General features: G+C 39.4%; 1 protein-coding gene across 4 annotated transcripts in view; it reads right to left on the bottom strand.

Annotated features, from left to right (window-relative positions):
- Window positions 1–629: 629 nt before the first annotated feature.
- The window catches only part of naga (N-acetylgalactosaminidase, alpha), a 17,421-nt gene continuing 1,419 nt past the window's right edge, over window positions 630–16,631 (bottom strand). Inside the window, exons 1-9 of one of the 4 annotated variants that reach the window (XM_088325221.1) lie at window positions 13,955–14,031; window positions 10,708–10,868; window positions 10,497–10,633; window positions 7,360–7,571; window positions 7,195–7,289; window positions 6,971–7,132; window positions 4,965–5,162; window positions 4,759–4,899; window positions 630–1,720 (exon numbers count right to left, since the gene is read on the bottom strand). In XM_088325221.1, the coding sequence (XP_088181347.1) occupies window positions 1,517–1,720; window positions 4,759–4,899; window positions 4,965–5,162; window positions 6,971–7,132; window positions 7,195–7,289; window positions 7,360–7,571; window positions 10,497–10,633; window positions 10,708–10,866 (1,308 nt within the window). In that variant the 5' untranslated portion in view covers window positions 10,867–10,868; window positions 13,955–14,031 and the 3' untranslated portion in view covers window positions 630–1,516. Of the gene's footprint in view, window positions 1,721–4,758; window positions 4,900–4,964; window positions 5,163–6,970; window positions 7,133–7,194; window positions 7,290–7,359; window positions 7,572–10,496; window positions 10,634–10,707; window positions 10,869–13,635; window positions 13,792–13,849; window positions 14,032–16,631 lie in introns of those variants that run through there. The other 3 variants (XM_088325219.1, XM_088325220.1, XM_088325222.1) reach the window with 3 other exon arrangements.

Here is a 16,631-nt window from a genome sequence, read left to right as displayed (position 1 = left end):
AGCAGTTGTCTGTCTACAAATTGCAATTTATTCCATAGAGTCAAACACCCTATATATTGTTTTACAATTGACTTTTGTTGTCAACAAAGAACTTGAGGTACCGTAGGTCATGTCTACTTGACCAGTTGTCTCAGGTTGAGAGTTAAATTTAACTCGTTTTATATTTTTTACTTGTTTATATTTGTTGCACTTCACGTGTAGGATAAATCTGTTGCTGATGAGGCACAATAAGTATTTCAAGGTTCTATAACACAAATACCTGCTCAGAAAATTCTTTGTCATGCAACATCTTATTTGTAAAGAAACGGAAATAGTCACTTTCAATGGTAACTAGTTACTTATACTATAGTGTAATTCACTTCCTAACTCAGTTACTTTTTGGAAGGAGTAGTAACTATAATTAAACTAACTACTTTTTAAAGTACAATACCCAAAACGTAGCAACATATTTTTAGATTTTCATATAATGATATCTGCTCATGAGGTAGTAGAGTATATTTAATGACTTATGTTGTTAAAAGCATCTCATAAAGGTCAATATTAAAATGAAGGAAATACTGTATCATGATACATTTTTCTAATCTTATATATATTGTCTGAATTTTATTTGCAAACAACAAACACAGATGTTTACATGATATATATTTAATTACTTTTTTAAAAGTTCATGATTCATGTGAAAATCAAACGTTCAAGTACAGCTCTGCATTCACATAATGCAGGGGTTGGGAACCATTTTGACCCAAATAGCCATAGAAGCAAAATCTGTTTTTTTAATTAAAAAATTGAGAGAGCTGTCCAGACACAAGCTAATACTTCAGCACATTTGATGATCCGATCAAATCTATGTAATAATAATAATAACTCAATAACCTGTGGCCATTCCGTCTCCCGCAGTTATTTAATAGCGTTGAAGTTCATTTTGACTGCCATTTGATGTCCCAAATAATGGTTTCAAAACAAGGTGCAAGCAAAGTTCTTTTGTAAAAATGTCACAAAATACTGCAAAGCGAGAGAATGGAGTGCCTTGCAATGTGTGCAGAGATACGCCCACCTCTACCGCTCACCCAACTAAATTGCTCTGAGTGGTTTGCTGGCATAAAGTATCTCAACGGTGAGCATACATAGTTTAATGAGCCTCCATTTAAACGATTTTTAGCGACCTACTGCCAAAACGGGATGAGTTTGTGTGACTCTGACTGTAAACTGTAGTTAAACTGAAATACTATATCATCAGTGTTGCCTCGGCTCTGCATGTACCGAAAATGGGATCCAATCCCCGGACTTTGGAACACTACAGAGAAAGGTTCTGCAGTCAAATTTGATCTCTAAGCCATTTGCCATTGGTTCCCGATCCCTGATATACTGAATATCTTACTTTATTATAGTGCAGTACTCTTTTGTTATTTCCCGTTTTGCACTTTTAATAAAGTCTGGGTCCCACGGATAAAATTGCACACACCGACACACAGCCTTCATTATCAGGTTGTCTGAGAAAGCTCAGCTAGCTAACAGGTCACAAAACAGACGGAATAGTGTTGTCTGATTCGTCAAGAGTAAGTCCTCTCAGTCTACCGTCCCGGTAGAACTGGTGCGAGAAGCTTTTTGCTTTGGCGGGGGCCGAGACATACCACATGACCACGCCCGTGGGGTTCACAGACACCACAAAGCTGCTCCAAGCTTTGAGCATGGCAGTTTTCCCGGAGAATACGTCGTATACCTAAAAAGAGATAGAGAGATAGATAGATACTTTATTCATCCCCGTAGGGAAATTCACACTTCCAGCAGTCTACCCCGTTTTTCATTAACAGATGAACATGATGCCCTAGGGGTGCTTGTAGCGGAGCGGATGACGTCACGCCAGTCCAAAAGTTCGACATCCCTGCGGCAGATGGAAAACTTTTCTTTGTGAAAATCCAGGGATACACCACCTCGTGTTAGCAAGTCCGCCTCCTCTCCGATTCCCCCCGGCTTTCGTGTCTCTGTTTAGCGGCGTTGAAGCCGGAAAGCTCCGGGTAGCTCCGAGACACATAGAGATTGTACAAAATAATGTCTCCATTTCAATATTTGGATTATAAAACACTGGGTTCTGCACCTTTGAGCGGCCAAATTCGAGAACTTTTCAAGCACTTTCAAGTTTCTAGTAACTTAAAAAGAAACACAGCGCTGATAAAAAAAAAAAACTTTTATGAGTAAAATAAAGTCGCTACCTTACTGCTAGCACATGCTCTGTGCTATTTTGAGCTGTTTCTATCTCTTTTTGTGTCAATGGCCTGCTATAAACTGACACAAATTCTGTTATTCTGCTCCAACAATGCATGCTCAGCTTGGCTACGTCACACTTGATTACAAACACAGAAAAAGATCTAGAGGTGTTGGGTAATAATTGAGTTCAATACAGATGACCGAAAAAGAAAGCTAGTACTTTATGTATAAAAACAGAAAAATTAGCCAAATTTAGACTCATTTTAATGATATTGATTGGTCCGATTTGTTGGCCTATTTTGTGTGTGCTTTTCAGGGGATCTGTGTCTAAAATGGTTGTCGAATTGTAATTAGTTTTTTGTTGATGAATTTATTTTAGCAATCAAGAGTTTATATTTTTGATTTTATTGTTTGGCATTTTCAGGGATTTTGTGTTGTTGTTAAACTTTAATTCTGTTCAGTGTGCAGAAAGCTAAATTTGTTTTGAATGTTACCATTTTTTGGGAGATCTGTGAATATTTTTATCTATATTTCATGTGTTTTGCCAGGCAAAACATAGGAAATAACTATACTGAATAAAATGACGCATAATGTTTGATTTTTATTGACGATATATCATTAGAAAAAAAAAAATCTGAGGAGACGTTTGGGAGCTGAAAGTGAACTGAGCCAAGAGAGCCAGTTTTCTAAATAGAGCTGTCTTCTTGGAAGCGACCAGTAGAGGGGCAGTGACACTTTAAATGACAACGCCACCAGAGTAGGCGTGTCTGCATCATTTTCAATCACTTTTTAAAACATTTACTTTATTTATACCGTGATCTGTAGAGTCACACTGCTAAGAAATATGGCCCTGGCAACAATGTCAAGCATTTTCAAGCACTTTACACAAAATATAAGCACTTTCCTGACCTTGAAAACACATTCATGCATTTTCAAGGATTTCAAGCACCCGTACCAACTCTGAAAACAGGGCATATTTCAGATTACCAATGTAGAAAATGGAACTAAATTGCAATTTAGGTAATTGTTTGGCAAATTAGACGGGCAAAAATGTGAATGTAAAATCAAATTATTACCATCAGGTCTAATTCCCTTAACCCTTTGTTTTTAAAAGGACACCATGTAATATTTGTTAGACGTCACTGTATCGTGTAGTGAAACTGAACCCGACTGCAACAAAGTACAAACTACGGAGACTCAAATTATAGCAAGTAACACTGAAATGACGTAGCCAACAGTATTTGTATCAAATTAGAGCTTTAGAAATTAAATCTTGAATATTTAAATGTGTGTGGGACAAATTTTCAGTATCAATACTTGTTTAAAGGGACACTCCATAATATTTAACCACCAAAAAAACGATATAAAGCACAAGGAAGAATACAAACTGTGGAGACTCAAAGTAAGCATACAATACATGACCGTAATAGCAGCTGCCTCACGGTGAACCTCATTTTATGTAGAATAGATTTATTGACCTTTATATGATTGATCATGTATTTTATCTTAAGATTTAAATCAATGTTGTTGTTTTTTTAAAAAAATGAAGTACTTGTTACCACTAGAAAGCACTAAATAATACACACATTAGGGACGGTCACTCGAAGCTCTTCAACCGTCAACATTCCATTTCCACACTTAAAACTTACAAATCATTTGTAAAACTAGCAACCAATATTATACATTCACAGTGTAAAAGGTAATTTATTTGTCTGTTTTAAGTGTATTTTTTCTCATTTTCTAGTCAAATAAGACCGATACTATAAAAATGAATCCCATTTTGTTGATTGTTTTGCTAATTTTCTTTAAATCTTGGTGAAAAAAATCATTCTTTAAATTGGCAGAAATATCTACCATCGGGTAAATAAAACAAATTTGCGTATTCTACTTGTGGTTTTTTTTCAAGAGAAGAGTTTTAAAATATGAAGACAATTTTTTTTAAGTTGCCAATAATGTAAAAAAATATTTTTTGTACTGCAGTAATTTGATTAATTATCACCCACAAGCAGATAATGCTGGTGATAATGCTTTAGTTAGTGATCCGAAACTGTTTGTTTGTATTGTCTGTTTGTGTGTTTGTCCACCTAAGTAAAGAGAGAAAGAGTTCAGATATGACCAGAGTCTTTTAAAGGCAGTCAGGTAGGTTACCCTAGATGTGAAAACTGCCCAAAAAGCTGTCATAAAACGTTTTGTTTTCTTGACTCAACAATTTTTCCCAGAAAGACATTCCACTCTCCCAGGCCAGGATGACATTGAATATCAACACCATGTTTTACAGGCAGTCAGGGAGGTTACCCAAGATGTGAAAACTGCCAAAAGCTTACTTGGCATTATTGGTTTTGCTGATGCTGCAGCTTTGCCAGAAAGATATTCCACTCTCCCAGGCCAGAAAAACTTTGTATTAAATCTTAATCTTTGGGTTTTCCATTCTCATGTGCCAATGACCCTGCCAAAAATGGAAATGCCACTCAAAAAGGGTTTCGCGTCCCAGCTCGCATCTCGGTGAAGACTATAGAAACCTTCGTGTTGGTTTTTATTTTGAAGGATACGAACCTTGTAGCTGCCCTCTGTGTAGTTCAACTTGCCGAGGGACGTTTGGTATCGGTACGGCATATCGGTACGTCGACTGAAGAAAACCAGGGCGCTGGCATCGTTTGACAGCGGCCGCCAAAACACCTCTATGCCGCTCTTCTCCTGATGCGAGGGAACTTCATTTTTAAAGCTATACAGTTGAAGTCGATAAGACATAATTGCCGCACCTTCAGGATGCGCTTTCCCTGAATGCCCAGAGGGTCCTGGTTAACGGCGATGGCCATTTTGTTTTGTAGGATGTTACGGGCGCCGCTTCCAATAGTGCGTAGGTCATTGGACATAAAGAGTGGGGCGGCCATGATGGCCCAGAGAGCCATTTGTGACCGCGATTGCTCCAAGCTGAGGCCAAAGTCACCAATGATCAGCTGGAAGAACACAGAAGTTTCAAAATATAATAAATACATGTAAATAGTTAGAGCCTTTTTCTTGACACTGCGCAAAGAATAATAATTTTGCACATTTAAAGAGATATTACCAATCAAGATTAGAAAATAGCATATACAAAGAGCAGAATAATCATTCTGATAGCTGACCCTAGAGCTGCCAAATGTTGAAAATGGTATTTCAGGATGGATTTAGAAAAAGTTTTCCCACTATCTGTTAAGAGCGCCAGTTTAAGTTGAAAGTCAAATTTAATAATAATTATTAACAATTGACGGATTTGGTGACTAAAATGTAGAGGTGATGGACACAAGAGTGTGGACTCATTTTCAGAGGGTCGCGGGCCTTTTCTTTTGCAAAATAATGCTAAGACTAAGAAAAAACAGAAGGGTTCATCTTTAACAGTAGATGGCGATAATACCCCATTCAATCTCCTCTACCTGTTCAGTCGATCAGCGCACTTGAGAGGGGGCACATCTAATTCTGAGGCCGTTTGACTAAGAGTATGTAGTGCAGAAGTGGTGCGAAATAGAATGAAAATAAGGCCCAAATATGTTTGGATGGATGGGGTGAAACGTACTCTAATGTGAGATGGGTTTATTTAATGGATGCAAGAGTTTGTGTAAGGGATGGCAAAGGATAGTTAAGAATGACTGGTATTGACGCATATGATGCAGAGGGGGTAAACCAGTGTACATTGTCAGACCTCTCTCCAGGGTTGTATGGCACAGCAACTCAGCCCTTGTTGTGCAGTGGGCTTATTGTTTGGTGTCAGGTTGGGAAGAGCGAACGGGAATGAATGTTTGGTGAGTGTGTTCATGACTCTAGCCAGCTCCCGCGAAAGGGGTAGGGTTTTGGTATATAGATGGATATATAGATTAAAATGTTTTATCATGTTTCTTGAAAAAATGATATAAGCATAACTGTCTACGATCTGCTAAGTGCAAATTTGGTTTCTCAACCTGAAAAACAAGTTATAATATCTTAAAATAGGATGAATCGCATTTAAATAATCAGATTTTTCTGCCAATTGGGTAATACATGCTGCGCTGGGCCATTTAAAAAAACTCGGGAACTATGTCAGAATGCACTTCCTGGACTTCCACTCTATATTTAACACCGTCGTCCTGGAGAACATGGTGGAGAAGCTCTTCCAACTGGTTCTTTCCTCCTCCAACTGCAGCTGGATTATGAACTTCATCTCCAACCACGTGCAGACTGTGTAACTCACCCGCAACAACTCTCCCACCCCTGACGCTTAGATCCGGATTCCCCCAAGAATGTGTGCTGAGCCCTGTACTTTAAATCTGTTCAGTGTATAATTAGCTAAAATTGTTTCGTATTTTACAAATTTTATTTTGTAGATCTATGAATATCTTTTTTTATATTTCATGTGTTTTTCAGGGATCCCCTACAATACTGATTACGAAATCATTTGGTGCATAATGCTTTATTATTGTTGATAGTATCATTAAAAAAAATGAATCTGAAGAGCCGTTTGTGAGCAGAGCCAAAACAGACAGTTGTCTAGATAGAGCTGTCCTCTTGGGTGCGACCAGTACGGGGTGGTGATGCTTCACATTATGAAAAGCCACCAGGCATGTCAGCCTCATTTTCACTCACTTTCTTTCCTTTATTTGTGTGTTCTATAGTCAGATTGCCAAGAAACATAGCAATTGCAACAATTTTAAGCATTTTCCTGACCTTGAAAAGACAACATTAAAATTCAAACGTTTTCAAGGATTTTAAGCACCTGCATGACCCTGTAAACCTCTCCATTAATGCCACAAACCATATCTGGGTCGTTCCACCCTCCGGGCCCAGCTGCATCTATCAGGACCTCCTGGTTGTCAAAGAACCAATCCACAATGGTCAGCACGCTGTCCCACGAGTCCTGGATGTCATTGTAGTTACGCCACAGGTTGCAGATATTGGCCAAAAGACCATAATTCACCTAATAATATCAAAACATCTTATTGCAAGTGCAAGGATATTGAGAGTGCATGTGTATCTTACCTTTGGTGGTAGACCGCCTTGGTAAGCAGGCCAACTACACGAGTAGGCAATAGGACGGCCTGTGGCATTGAGAGCCTTGGACATTTGAGGGTAACCTTATCCAGGGGAAGAACAGTACCCAATGGGATACACAGAAGCCATTATCAATTTTTACTGGTGGGTTACCTTGCTCCTGCTCCGAGGCATTCGAGTAGCAGCCGTCAAACTTTAACATGTCCACTTCCCAGTCAGCAAAGGTCTGAGCATCCACCTCGATCTTGTCCAGTGGCGTGCCCGGGTACCCCCCGCAGGTATGTGTACCCATATCGCCGTAGATCCCCAACTTGAGCCCCCGGTCATGCATGTAGCGAGACAGCCGGCGGATACCTCCAGGGAACCTAAAAGTAGAAAACATCCATCCATCCATTATCTGCACCGCTTATCCTGAGTAGGGTCGCGGGGGTGCTGGAGCCCATCCCAGCTATCTTCGAGCAGTGGGCAAGGGACACCCTGAACAGGTTGCCAGCCAGTCGCAGGGCACACAGAGACAGACAACACACTCGCTCATTCACACCTAGGAACATGACATACATGTTTTTGGGAATGTGGGAGGAAACTGGAGTGCCCGGAGGAAACCCACGCAAGCACTGGGAGAACATGCAAACTCCACACGGGAAAAGTAGAAAACAGTGATCTCATAACATAATGCCTTAATCCGGAGTTTTGCAACCCTTGTTGAGCCAAGACACACTACATTGATTCAAAAATCTCGAGGTACACTGTCCGTCGAAAATATAATTTTAAAAAATAATTTCCACCACCAATTTATTATTTTTTTTCACGGTTAAATTAGGATGTTGTCTGAATTGACAGTGTCAAGTTTTTCTTAAAACGCAGATTATTGATTTTGGGGAATACGTCTGCTGTTGTCTTGGATTTTACTATATTTTCACCCTTTTTTTAGAGTTAGGGTTAATTCTATGGGGGGTTTTGTCCGAGAAAAATTACAAAAGTAACATTTAAAATGAGAAAAAAGTATCTGGCAGTGGAACTGTTAGGTCTATTACCTTACACCTTTGAATAAAACATACAAAGGGAGACAAGTGACATTAGATTTTGCTCATGAGGAAATGTTTCACAGTCAAAGCCTGAGTCACATCTGACCAGAACTGCAACAGCTCTACTATTTTATTAAAAACAACAGGGTTGATAAGGGAGCGGAGTTTTAACAGCAAAAGGACAACATCATAAAACAAAAAAGATCCAACAGACCTGAGAAAAATAAACATGACAGTCAAGCAGCTTCTCTTCTCAGGCGAATGGTTGAGCGGCTCACAAGGTGATAAAACTTGTTGAAGCAAGGAAGACATTTTGCTCAACTGTATGAATTCATAGAATTAAAACAATTCTTATCCAAATTCTAATTCTAACATTGTAGTAAATGAATATTAAATGTATTTACAATTATCCCATTTGGAACAAAACTCAATTTGATTTTTAAATGTTAAACTTGTTTCTCAAAGGAATCAAAACAGCCAAAGTATGAACAAGACTTATGAAATGAAATGATCTGCATTTATATAGCGCTTTTCAAGTCAATGACTTCCCAAAGCGCTTTACAGTGTGCTTCACATTTCCCAATAGCGGCCTTGTATTGCAGCCATGTAAGACGCTAACCTGCTTATTGGGGGTATTAAGGGTTCAGTGTCTTACCCAAGGACACTTCGACATGTAACACGGACAAGCCGGGATTCGAACTGGGATCCCTTGATCCCAAGACGAGCACTCTACCTCCTGAGCTACTGCCGCCCCATTTATATCTAAATGTATTTTGTTATTTTTTGCAGTGCAATCTCAAACAGCTTCAACAAAAAAGATAATTACCGTATTTGTTCGTTTTTGGTCCTATTTTTGACATACATAAGACGCACCGGATTATAAGGCGCTACAATGGGAACGTCGACAAAACAGTCAGATAGTTCAGTCCAACCCCCTTAACATTCCCAAAGCTTGCAAAGACGCAAATACGTGTCGAGAACACGTGCGCATGCAGTGTCCGTACGATGTCACTCAAATGCATCGTTCCATCATTCGGAATGTTAAAGTCTTGGAATTCAAGAAATGCCACACATTCCTTAGTTTCTATTTTCTTTTTCGCTCGCAACTTTACTGTGCATATGACAATAAACACTTGGAATTGAGTAGAATTTAAAAATAGACACTCCATTCCATCCATTATCTGCACCGCTTAACACAGAAACATCGAGTTCAGTCTGAAACAAGATACAGGGACAATATAAAACCCGGGGTAGCTCACCGAAGTCGTTGTGTTCATAATAATGTGCAGCCGTGGTCCTCTTATATCCGTGAGTGCAGTAAATCCCGGAGAATAACATATTTACAAATACAGAATAGAAAAAAATGCTTTCTGTGTGCCGTCAGCCACGTGCTATACGCATTCATCTTTTTCGGCCAATTGCAGGCTTTGTTTTGCCATTTAAAGCCAATGCCAGCCTGTAAATGATAAAAAGGATCCGCCTCTTGACCTCCGAATAACTTTAGCCAATAGTGATCGATTCAACTGATGATTGACACATCTTTTTCGGCCAATTGCAGCCTTTGTTTTGCTGTTTAAGCCAATGCCAGCCTGTAAATGATAAAAAGGATCCGCCCCTCGACCTCCGAATAACTTTAGCCAATAGTGATCGATTCAAATGATGATTGACACATTGGTTAGCCAATGAAACGCCGGTAAATAAATCCCAGCATACACCGCGTACTACTTGGCGTTCGGGGGAAAATCTAGTCGGCGGCTGCAAGTTAGTTGGAAAACTTAATGTTGATCCATAAATAAGGCGCACTGTATTATAAGGCGCATGGTCAGCTTTTGAAAAAAATAAGGGCTTTTAGGTGCGCCTTATAGTGCGGAAAATACGGTAACTATATTTCCCTGTAGTATATTGTGAGCAGAAATTAGATGAAAAGGAAAAACAAATATGCTGCCTCCTACTGATGTGGATGAATGATACAGTTACTTGGCTAATAATTGAAAGAAAACAAAGATACTGAACAATGGTGTTTTTGCAGATACAAATTTGGGCTATTTCCTGTGGCACACAAGACAAGGTCTCACGGCACACTAGTGTAATTACACAAAGCCTCAAACGGGCTGCACAGACCACCATTTCTACCAATACCCACTTGATCTTTCAGGAAACTGCTGACTTTTATCAGCAGTCATATGACTGTCACACCTTTTAGTAAAACATTTATCGACCGACTGGATTAGCGCGTTGTGCGCGTGTGTTTGCATGATTAAGTACCGCTTCGGGTCTGCCTGTAGCCGCCCTTGTTCGTCTCTCTGCATGGACGCCCAGCAGTCATCTATGTTGACGTAGACGTAGCCCAGCTCTCTCCACCCATCTTCTGCCAGTCTGTCTGCCATGTCGGTGAACAACTTCTGACTGTAAGCAAGATACACATGTTAGGTCTCACGGGTACCAAACAAAATGAACAATTTCAAACTGGACGTACTTGCCTGATGCAGTTATCTGGGTCATGCTCACAGTCAATGTCGCAGCGGAAGCGTTCCCAAGCCAACCAGCCCATGGGTGGGGTCCGCATGAGGCCGTTGTCCAAGGCGAAAGTTGCCGCGAGGAGTCCCGATGCCAACACAAGCACTATCCGCTTCATCGCTGTTGAAATAAGTTGTTTAAAAAAGGCAGTTGTTGTAAATAAAAAAAAACTGCGGGTAGCTGCAGATTCCAGACACTATTTGGTGTAAATCAGTGTTTCTATAATATTGGGTGGCACGAGGCCTTTTTTTCAAACCGTCCAAGAATAAAGTGCAATTGCACCTCCACTACTCCAGGGGGCAGTGGCGCACTCTGACTTTGGTGAAGGAGTTGTTCGCATTGAGCAATCGGGCTCTCACATAGAACAGAGTATGAACGGTAGACAGTAACATACCTGTCAACCTGTACATTTTTGCCGTACAAAGTACGTTTATTATGCATTTTAAGACGTGTACCACGGACAAGAAAATCTATACGGAAAAACGTAAATTTGTCAATTATGTGTACCATCCGGTATACACCGACTATCGCTGTTGCCGTTTGGCAAATCAATCAAGTCAAACGAGTTCGCCGCGGTAGCCTCTATCTCGGTATGTTTTTTTTTCGTTGCAAACGAAGCGAGCGGTTGATGCTACTGTGCGCATGCGTCTGCCGCCTGGGGATTTCCCATCGTGCATCATTCCGATCACACGTGAACAAAGCGAAAGCAGAACAGTAGGCCTACATTACAACATAGTTTTGAATTTTCTTTGAATACAATCGTCAAGTCGCAATGGCCGAAACTGAATTAAAACGCCGTAAGTCATTCTGATCTGAAAACAACAGGCGAGGTTGATTGAGTAAATTTGAAATACATGTGGTCTTAAAAAACATCGGAATTCATGTGGTAGTTGTGTAGTGATAGGAAGTCCGTCTCTTTTTAGGGAACCGGCTCTCAAACGGCTCACTTGCATTGATGCATTATATTACGAATTATTATGTTGTATAAAGAAATTAAGAAAAAAAGGATAAGTATAAAAGGAGAAAATGAAAAAAGACAGGGTTGTGGTTATCCCTTAATTCAGTATATTAACAACAATAATTTAAAGCAGAAAATGAATTCATAATTTGAATAAGAAAATTATAATTATATTTGCATGTTTTTTTTCTTCTACAGTGAACGTCCAAGCTACTTCATTTTTAAACTTTTTTTATAATAAACCTCATTCATGTTGAGCAACTCAGTATCTCACAACAAAATGTTCATTAACAATATATATGACATAACGAAACACATGTACAATATAACGTGTTAAACTATATGAATAAACACGTTTGAAAAAAAAAATATGGTGTAAGATTATTTTGTAAGGGAAAATACGACAGTTTGTAAGGGCATGGAGCCCTGGATCTTGACAGGTATGCAGTAAGTATAGAAAACTCTCAAGTTACATCATAAACAATTATCAAAAAAGAGGAAAAGACCGGCGGAGAAAGACAGAGTACCCTGCCGAAAGCCAAGACAGGGAGATAAAGAGGTTTTCTTCTTCCTGGGGCGCATGACAGAGACTAATTGAGAACTACTAGTATAAACTCACTTTTTGGAGTGTATGAATTTTTGTAACTCTAAGCCAGAGTAATTTTGTACAGGTGAGGGGAGGTAACTGGCAAAAAAAAATACCGCTTGGAAGCAAATAAAGTGGTCCTTTTAAATGCAAGATTAATTTGTTCCCCAGATTGAGCTGTTTTCGGAACCACCGCGCCAACACTCATCTGCAAACGGAAGAGCAGCTTCAGCGACAGACTGCTGTCACAGTCTTGTTCCCCGGTCAGACTGAGATCATTTCTTCCTCATGTCATGAGGCTCTTTAACTCCACCCGTGGGAGTAAAAGCCCACATTAAACCACACCCCCACATTGCATGTAACCCTATTTTTATTACAGTGTGTATTTTATGTAGCACTATCTAAATACTCTATATCAACACGTTACATTGGTTATTTATGTGTCATATTCCTTTTACTTTATTATTGCTTTATTTTCAACACAAGGATACTGCTGGAAGTGTGAATTTCCCTACGGGGAGGAATAAAGTATCCATCTATCTATCTATCTAACACTTAAACGCATCATAAACAATAGTAGCACGATGATGAATATCATTACTGTACTATTATGATTGTTGTTGTTATGTATTGTCCGTATTTAAATGTCTACAGAGCCGCCAAACATTGAAAATCATATTTCAAAATGGAAGAGGAAAATTTTCAGATTTTAAAAAATTTTGCATAATAGCATTTAAGCCATTTTTAGGTCGACAGTGGTAACGTTATCACTTGAAACCCTACACCAAACCTGCTGTTTGCTAAGAGTGTCCAACATTGTCAATAAAACCATAGATGTAGTGTTCCCTGATTTATTCCGATTTTCAGGATTGTCATTAAAAATGCATAATTTGCTTTGCACTGGCGTAATAAACTACGTAAGAATTGAAGTGTTTGGTAGCAATGTGTCTACTCCCACTCATTTAACACTTCACCTTAGGCATTTTCTTATGATACTAAATTGCATTGTGGACCATATCTGCAGTCAGCAGTGGGATTCAAACTACATTGGCATGTGTCGGTTAGGCCAGGTGTACTGCACTGATCGCTGCTTGGCTCTGTGGCTAGGACCTTGACTCAGCCTCTTGGCTGGGAGCAAGTGTCTCGGCCCCTTGGCTTTGTAGCGTATTATGATTTGACCGATAGCCGATAATGGATAATTGATAAAGAATATAGAACAATAAACCTTACAAAATCCCCCATTTAACCACAGAAAAAAAAAGCAAAAACGATGTAAATATCATTATTCACTCTAACACAGAACATTGGTTAAGCCAATCTTTTTCGATGCGCCTTGAACTCACCATCACGTTGACGTTCGAAAACACTAGAAACTATTGGAAGATGAACAAACATAAATAGGTCATTTGAGTGAACACAATTGTTTATGTCAAATAACTTTGTCTGTTTTGATGTTGTAGCTACAAAAAAACCTCAATTTACTGACTCGTTTCCGGTATGGTGAACATTAAATGCGCAAGAGTCGCGGTGCCTTCGTGGTAATTGGTAATTTCCCACCTGACGTTGTCTTGTGTAAGTGCAGCTTGTTTTGGATAACTCTTCGTAAAATAAAAATACACATAGAATACGTACTGCTTCGTTAGAAGGCTATAAAAACGGTACCTGTTTATTAAACACAACACACGAAGTCCCACAAATCCGTGCGCACAGTTACACTCTCGTGACCACGGATATGAACAGAACACCAGAGACACCAGCGCGCTGTAGCGTACTGCTAACTAGCGCGCCTACTCGGCGGCCACATTGGTCGGGTCAACGTCAGGCATTGTTAAAAATAAATTATAACCTGCTAATTTTACAACAAATTTTATGAGGGTCACGGTTTTTGAAAATTTCAACACATGCTGTTATTACAGAAAATTTATTTTAAAAAGAAAAACAGCCTTAAAAACAGTTTATGATAATTATACAAATTACCAATAACTGCATTGAAATGATAACACGTTTTATGAATTTCATTGAAAAAAAAAACAGTGTTAATTGTAAATATTAAGCCTTTTTTCAAAACATGTGTTACTTTTTTTTAACAATGTTTGCAAATCAAGGTAAATGATGAACAATATATATGCACACATAACCATGAACATAACCAAATATAGTCTTTCGCCAATCTAGGCTAAATACGTGTAAAATAATGCTGTATGTATAAAATAGTCTAAAAAGAAAATAATCAAAATTTAGGGAAGTCATTCGTCCAGGTTTGACGTGACCATATACAGTCACTTAAGTAGATACTTGATACGACACGCCCCTTTGAGCAGCGTGCCTATTGCAAGCATAAGCTAGTCGGGTCAAACTATCAGACACTTTCACTACATTTGAATGGAGCAAAGCAATTAAAAAGGGAACGTCAGCTCATTTATTTTACCTATGGATGCACTCACGCCGTACCATTGAAAGCCCTACACCACAGGTGTCAAAGAGGCGGCCCGCGGGCCAGATCAGGCCCGCTAAGGGATTGAATCCGGCCCGCGAGACAACACTCAGAGAAGCGCAAGAGAAAAACAAGCTGCAGGTTGAAATATGTCAACTTGATGTTGCCAAAGCCAGGTGCCTCTCACAAAGACACTGTACTTGTATTTATTTCTCTCTCTCTCTCTCTCTCTCTCTCTCTCTCTCTCTCTCTCTCTCTCTCTCTCTCTCTCTCTCTCTCTCTCTCTCTCTCTCTCTCTCTCTCTCTCTCTCTCTCTCTCTCTCTGTGTGTCTCTCTCTCTCTGTGTCTCTCTTTTTCTCTTCATTTGTTGCTCTTTGTCTCTCTCTCTCTCTCTCTCTCTCTCTCTCTTTCTCTCTCTCTCTCTCTCTCTGTCTCTTTTTCTCTTCCTTTGTTGCTCTTTGTCTCTCTCTCTCTCTGTGACTTTTTAACCCCTTTTGCTCTAACTTCCTTTTTTCCTCTGTCCCTCTTTTCTCTTTCTCTCTTCCTACCCTTTGGGCTTTTATATTCTCTTTTATCTCCTTCTGTCTTTCTATTTCTCTTTGGATTTCTTTCTTCCTCTCCTTTTTTTCCCCCCTCTCTCAAAACTTTCTATCCCTTTTGCTTCTCACGCTCTCTCCCTCCCGCTCTCTCTTTCTCTTTTTTTCTCCCGCCCTCTCTCCTTTTCCCTCCCTCTTTCTCTTATTTCTTTATCTTTTTTTCTTTCTCTTTTATCTATTAGTCCGGCCCCCGACAGAATGTTTGTTCTATCGTGTGGCCCCCGAGTTCAAATGAGTTTGACACCCCTGCCCTACACAAAGCAGCCTTTGGAATGACATTTTCTCTATTTTTAAACACTTTTGAAACTGAAAAGACGTTTAATCGTGACTTATCTATATTTGCTGCTGGTATAATAGAATTTTCAATCCTTTTGCTTGTTTCAAAGTGACCGTGTGTATTATTTTGACCACTACATGTCGCTGAAAACAAGTGCTAAAAAGCACAAGGTAGAATACAAACTACGGAGACTCAAAATAACCCAAAAATATCATCTTTCTTCTTTTGCCCAGTCTCCTGCAAGTTTTTTTTTTTGTTTTCAGGAGGAAAAAGTCGTTTGTTGTGCACTTAAGCAAGCTATTGTAACTTTCTAAACATTGCCGTAGCAACGCTGTAAGTTTATTAATTATTTTTTAGAAACGTTATAAATTATTTTTGTGACCTTTTTTATTCAAAGTAAATCTACTGTATTGTCGCTTGGTGAATATGTCTCCATATGCTTAGTGGGGTGCAGTACAGTACAGTGGAACCTCGGTTTTCGAACGCCTCTCAGTTCGGGCAAATCGGTGTTCGACCAAAAATTTCGAGAAATTCTTGCTTCGCTGTTCGGTCAAAAAATCGGAGTTCGAACGCCGGTACCCTAGGGTGCGATGCTGAGCGGCGTACGGGTGTTTTAGCCCCTAATTATGCCTCCAAAGAAGGTCGGTGCAAGCAGGACAGTTGAAAAAAAAACAAGTTGTTCGTCCAACTATTGCCTTTAAGAAAGACATAATAGCTAAATATGAAAGATGTGTACGAATTTAGGATCTTGCTAGTGAAAACAGCATGGCTAAATCTACTATCAGTGGGGTTTTTAAGGGTTATTATTCTATCTTCGTTATTCATTATCCATTATCCGTTATCGTTCAGTTCATAATACGCTATAAAGCCTGGGAGCCGGGACACTTACTCTCAGCCAAAAGGCCAAGCTAAGGTCCTAGCCCTTAAAGCCTTGCTGCAATGATTGCGAATGCACCGTTCCCATGCGGGGGTTTTGGGGGTTTTTAAGGGTTATTGTTCTATCTTCGTTATTCATTATCCATTATCCGTTAT

This window comes from Urocampus carinirostris, chromosome 20 (assembly GCF_059441175.1).
Source record: "Urocampus carinirostris isolate Australia breed hairy pipefish chromosome 20, RoL_Ucar_1.0, whole genome shotgun sequence".
NCBI lineage: Eukaryota > Metazoa > Chordata > Actinopteri > Syngnathiformes > Syngnathidae > Urocampus > Urocampus carinirostris.
This window is presented reverse-complemented; position numbering and strand designations above follow the sequence as displayed.